General features: G+C 45.3%; 1 protein-coding gene; it reads right to left on the bottom strand.

Moving 5' to 3' along the window:
- Positions 1 to 2,942: 2,942 nt before the first annotated feature.
- On the bottom strand, positions 2,943 to 4,449 carry GSTUM_00011886001 (uncharacterized protein). XM_002842210.2 has 2 exons: positions 3,269 to 4,449; positions 2,943 to 3,191 (listed from the first exon to the last, which is right to left on the bottom strand). Exons 1-2 carry the CDS (start codon positions 3,740 to 3,742, stop codon positions 3,114 to 3,116), a joined length of 552 nt encoding a protein of 183 aa, XP_002842256.1. The 5' UTR covers positions 3,743 to 4,449; the 3' UTR covers positions 2,943 to 3,113.
- Between the last annotated feature and the right edge of the window lie 1,335 nt (positions 4,450 to 5,784).

Below are 5,784 nucleotides of genomic sequence, written 5' to 3'. Positions count from 1 at the left end.
CCTAGACAACCTTGAAGTCTATTAAGTTGTCTCCGCCTAACATAATCCATTGGTCAGCAACTCTTAGGTATTCTAGGTAACAGGACTTTGGTTGTTGTTTGGTATTGGTGATAATTACTCCAACTATGATGCCATCCTTGACCTAGTTGTAACACTCTAAAAAGTCTATTGGCTTCTTGGCTAGTACTTCCTAGGTGTTGTAAACTCTTCTAATTATTATAGGGTTGATGAGAATGTGTTGGCACTTTGTAGTGATTCTCTAATATTCAATATCAAATCTTTGTACAAAAACATCCTGTTACTTAAGGCCTATACCAAAGATATCTCATCTTTGAAGCCTAGTAACTCTCAGAGTAGTTGACAGATTTACTTTGTTCTACTTCCCAGACCTAGCTCAAGGTTCCCTCTCATATATCCTGCAAGCAAGATATGGTTGGACAGATAGTAGCAATGTATATTGTGTTATTCTGAAATCTTCAATTCTGTGATATCATAGTGGCAGGATGCAAGTAAGATACAACTAAGATAGATATGTATAATGACATGTGGGCCCCATAAGGGGGCCAGCCTGGGGTGTTGAAAACTAGAGACTCCAATTCTGAGTGGAATTACTCTACTTAGGATAGTTGATAGGTATCGGATCCCAGTCCTCCTAACAATCAGCTATTGATGGTTTTCTGGGGCTATGTATATTCAGTTAGCTAAGCCATATAGTTTAAAACTTAGGTTCTTAGGTTATGGGGTTTCCTTTATCGGCAGGTTTTTCTTTCATGTATATTGAAGAGTATTATCTATTGGGATGGGGGATTTCCTTGGTTTTGGTTACTTGCATGTGGTTTTCTGGTAGTGTGCACTATGGGTTGCTGCTTAGGGGAGTTTTTTCTACCTACTTACTTTGGTAGGTGGGTTTTTCTTCTTGTTGTGGGGACCTGGACAGGGGTGGAGGTGTAGGTCTACATACCAATAGGTGATGTGACACATGTACCTTAGCTTATCTTACAGAGGTACAGCACCTAAGTGTTGTGTATTCTGCTAGCAAGAGAGTATTGAGCTAGTAGGTATGAGAAATGAATTGGATATAGTAGCGTGGAAGTTTTTAAGTAAGCCGAGATTGTCAGCTGCTCTAGTCAATTGATTACAGATTTAAGAGCAAACAGATTTTTTGTGGCACCATGCCCTGTATGTGTGTACCTTACTGGCAACTCCAATGAAGTGGCCAGGTCATTCTCTGGTTCTGACCTACACAAAAATCAAGAATCTTATTAAGTATGTGTACATATCATCACGTAATAGGAGACTTTCTTTTTAGCAGTTAGCTGAAGGTAAAAAATCTTCTGAGTTGAGAAAATAATTAAAAACTAATTAAAGCCCGATAGAGTTGAATCTAGAAGTTGGAAAAAAAGTGGATTGAGCAGCCTTAATAAAGGAAGACTTCTACTAGTGACTTGCAATGAGAAAACCCCCAATCACTGAATGCAATTGAGTAATAAGACTTGAGTTGGCTCAACAACATGTCAATTGGACACAGGAGCAGTGGAACTCTATCTTGTGCACAGATGAAACATGGATTACTGGGGGAAGGTATATCTGGACCTGGTTTACTAGGAGGGCTGGAGAGGAGTGGAATTCAACCTGCATTGTGGAAAGGCACTAAAGGAAAAATGGATAGATGTTTTGGGTGTGTTTTAAAGGGGATTTTCAAGGTCCTGGGATTTTTTAGGAGAAGGATTAGGGCTTAATAAATTCAGAGAGCTATTGTACACATACAGTACCTATTATTCATGGGTATCTGGAATTGTATCACAGAAATGGAGATTTTTTGAAGCTGATACATGATGATACACCTAGATATGCAGCAGGGGATACAAGGACTGACCTGAGGGAAAGAGGCATTGAAGTTATTCACTGGCCTGCTTTCTCCCCCGACTTGAATTCAATTGAGCATGTATGGCATATTCTGAAAAATTATCTAGAAGATAATTTTCCCGAAAATATGACCTATGATAGATTAAGGGAGGCAGTAAAGGAAGCTTGGGCAAATGTTGGTCCATATGAGTTTAGAGAGCTGGTAGATAGTATGCTAGCCCGATGTCAAGCAGTTATTGACGCCAATGGGCTTTTTACAAAATATCAAATACATGCCTGTTGCTCCAAAATACATATTCATGTTGTTTTCCCTCTAACTACCATTCTGACTTCCTAGCCACACTGGCATATGCCACTATACCCATTTACTCCTCCTCCCCTGCTAGCCGATTGCCCCCCTACAAGTGAAATATACAACACTTAGGCGCTGTACCTCCGTAGAACACAAATAAAACTTGATATATAAAAAAAAAAAAAAAAGTAACAAAACCTCCCTATTCAACCAAGCTTTGCCGCGCCTCACCCAGACCTCGCCTGGTTTCACCGTTGGGGATCCATTGCATACCCTGTCATAACACAGTAAAACCACAACGAGTAGTATAAAAAGGAAGAGCAAGGATGGGGAAACGTGGGAAATTCGAGCTCACTATGTTAACACCCAAAGATTATGTATTCAGGTAACCGACAGTCATGAGGTCAATGTTTTACTACTACTCACGCCAATGATGGCTTGGGCTCTGGGAATCACCAGGTATGGAATCACCTTATACACTAGTAGAAGAGGTTGGAGATTTGGTCTGAGCATAGTAATTTGCCTGGCAGTTGATGTACTGTACCGTGCAGGTAAGAGGGTAGTTGTTTCGAGGATGGTCGGTTTTTAAAGGCCTCACGCGGGCTCCGAAACTGCATCTATTTTTCTCGGGTATTGACGCCCACTGGGAGGAGGATAGTTGTAGTTGAATGGCTTCTTTTACGAAAACTTCATTTTGAGTGTAAAATGTGGGACAAAAATCGGATTTCAGTGAACTATATATGTTTGGGATTAAATGGCTGGGGAGGGGGTTTTAGAGGCGGACTTTGGCACAATGGTAACTATTGCAGCTTGCGTGAATGATAGTACTGATAACAGATCATGCTGCCTCCTAAAGAGTAATTCCGCGCACCAATTGATACAGGTCCTATGATAACCCCCCTAACAAATCGACCGAGAGCTAAATTGGTCCTCAAATTTCCACCCCCCACCGCCCTTACAACGGCCGAACATAATCGATCCAAAACCACAAATCCGCCGCCGGGCAATCCCTATCACTAACCCCCCTACTAATCTACCATATAGCGTTAGCCAAGTTTCCCTCTAGCTTCGGGGAATAAAGGAAGCGCGGAAGGGATAGTTAGGACTCACTCTCCATTCCCTCCTATACCCGCCCCGACAAGCCTGCCACCTCAAGTCTCCGTTTAGGCTCAATATGTGTCTCCCCTGCTCAGAGCACCCGATCTCGAACCTGCCGGTGATGGCTCCCGTGGGAACTCTGCTGCTGAACTTGAAGACGTACCCGGTGTCTGGGCCGCCGGGATTCTTCTCTAGATAGCCTTGCTCCAGGTCCTCGGGCGCGCCGCCGTCGGCGTAGCGGTAGATGCTGCCGCCACGGAAGAAGGGGATCACGCTTACTGGGAATGGGCGGTCAGGCGGAGAGATGGTTAGCTGGGAGTTGGAGAGGTAGGGGTGAAGGTTGTTTAGGTCCGGGTTGAGGGACCTGTCGGTTGTTAAGGAGAAGGAGGTATTGTAGTTAATTGTGCAGCGCGCGGTGGTGGACGCTGTATGTAGAATGAGGAGGAGCAGGAGGGAGAAGAGGTAGTGGGGGCGTTGGAGGTTCATGGTTCTGGCGGTTTGGGGAAAGGTATGTAGATGGCAATTGCGATACCGGGGAGGAATTTTTCTGTTCTCTGCAATAGTTATATATCTGTCCCCAGTATTGAATAACACCTCAGACTATTGGCTACAGCGGGAGCTCCACCGATCTTCCTTACCAGATACCCTCCAGGGAACACAACACCACACCGTACCTCGTGTAAGCCAATAGACTTAGCCTACAGTAACGATCCTAACCCGCCCACCTCAATTTGCATCATCTCGTATTGAGAGACCATCAAGTTAAGTTACACCCCGTGATCGACAGCTGGGTGCAAAACCTTAATCTCCCACACCCGGTCGGCCACCATCCAGAGGGCAATTATCGGAGAAGTGCGCAGGGCATTATTTTTACACCTCAATAAGGCCATAAAGTAAGGTGACACAGCGCCACTACGCCTAAGGTATCGTATTCTGAAGAGCTCGTGTTTTCGCCGAGGAAAGGCAATGTCTTGGAATCCAAAGCTCTAGTATAACATGCCGCTGATTATTAAATCCGCAGCCGCTCGGCTCTGGGGGCCGTCGAGCAAAGAATCGGGGGTTCGACTAGAGGCCTCGCGCTTCCCTCCTTGGAATGGCACTGTGTGAGTACTAGTACAGTACAAGTACCGTGCTTGTGTCTCCGCACCAAGAATTGGCACCCTTTTTGTGATATAATAGCTGCTAAATTTATATACGGGCTCATAGAACGGGCAAACGGGTGCCGATGGCTGGGAGGCACGGATATATATGGTGGACACCGATGGGCGGCCTGCCCGGAATTTCTTTTTGTGGAGGTGTAAAATTAGCTATGCTTGATATTGTGCCACAAATCGAGCCTCGGATGTCGTGCGCTCTCCGTACGGCAGATTGTGTGAGAGTAGGAGGCTGTACGGTGAGCGAGTGAAGTGAGGGGGGACGAGTAGGGCTCGGATGACGAAAGTGGGGTCTCGCAAGAGAAAGGAGGGAGAGTCAATCATACAATGACAGGAGGGGAGGGGGGGCCGTTATGGTGCGGTACTTGTAGTGCTGTGGTGATGTGGGGTATCAACGCGAGAAACGATCCTCTGGTGTGGCGGGATATTGAGAATGTACTTTTTGTATGATGGATATATTTAGGAGCCACATGGTGGATTTGAAAACGTTGTAGTGAAATGGAGGTCTGACCACCTTCCTTTCGTCTAAATAAGTTCTTAAACGGGCTCTAGTGGATACGCACTCTCACTAGAAGATTTTTAAAAGAGAAGTGTATCCACTCGCCACAGGGCTGTGATCTCTCATTGGTTTTAGGTGGATAACCGTAGCAAGCGAAAGAAGAAACTCTTTCAGACTTAGATTTAGTGGAAACTGGGTGAACAAAAATAAACGAATGCTAGATACTGATGCGGAGAGGGAAACCGGTGAGAGGGAGAAGTAACAGTGAACTCTATCCCCGACCCTAGGGAAGAATAATTACAGTCTAGCAAAAAACCCCTGATCAATTCCCTCGGCCGTAATTCTCGCGGCCTGGGAAGTGCTTCGATGCAAAAACAGAGACGGAAAGAACTTGCAAGGAGGGTATCGAAGCGGGGTGCTCAAACTAGTAAAAGTGCAATCTTGAGCAATGAATGCCAGGGGATGCATAGGTGTCGGAGTTCCCCTGTGCATAAATTTTCTAACCTGGAGATTCCACTGGTTGGTGATACATAGCTGGGTTTTCGCGATTTTGGATCTGATAAATTACGATTTTTTGAACCCAATTACGCATCGATTAGCGCAGTCTATATCTAGAGCGATGGTGTTTGGTGTAGCTATGCTGCTGTATCATGAGCGAAACTTCTCTGGACACTTGTCGGCTGATACTATGACAGGTGTTAGCCAATTGCAGGCGGAATTCTGTGCTTCCCCGCCTTCCATTGTGTTCAACTTTCTCCAATATATTCCCGACGTGAGGATAGAAGGGCACGGTGTCTCGGATGAACGGGGTGACACTGCCGGTAGTGTGTTACAATTTGTGCACCTGCGATAGCCACTGGTCGAGTCCCTGGGGG

This window comes from Tuber melanosporum (genome assembly GCF_000151645.1).
Source record: "Tuber melanosporum whole genome shotgun sequence assembly, scaffold_91, strain Mel28".
NCBI lineage: Eukaryota > Fungi > Ascomycota > Pezizomycetes > Pezizales > Tuberaceae > Tuber > Tuber melanosporum.
The sequence above is the reverse complement of the archived record's forward strand: the minus strand, read 5'-3'. Positions and strand labels throughout refer to the sequence as shown.

Bases quoted from the DNA above. Each gene is read 5' to 3' on its own strand.
- GSTUM_00011886001 (XM_002842210.2), bottom strand. From the start codon at position 3,742: ATGAACCTCCAACGCCCCCACTACCTCTTCTCCCTCCTGCTCCTCCTC. The intron at 3,192-3,268 runs GTGAGTCCTAAC...GCTATATGGTAG, and splicing joins GGTATAGGAGGGAATGGAGA to ATTAGTAGGGGGGTTAGTGA.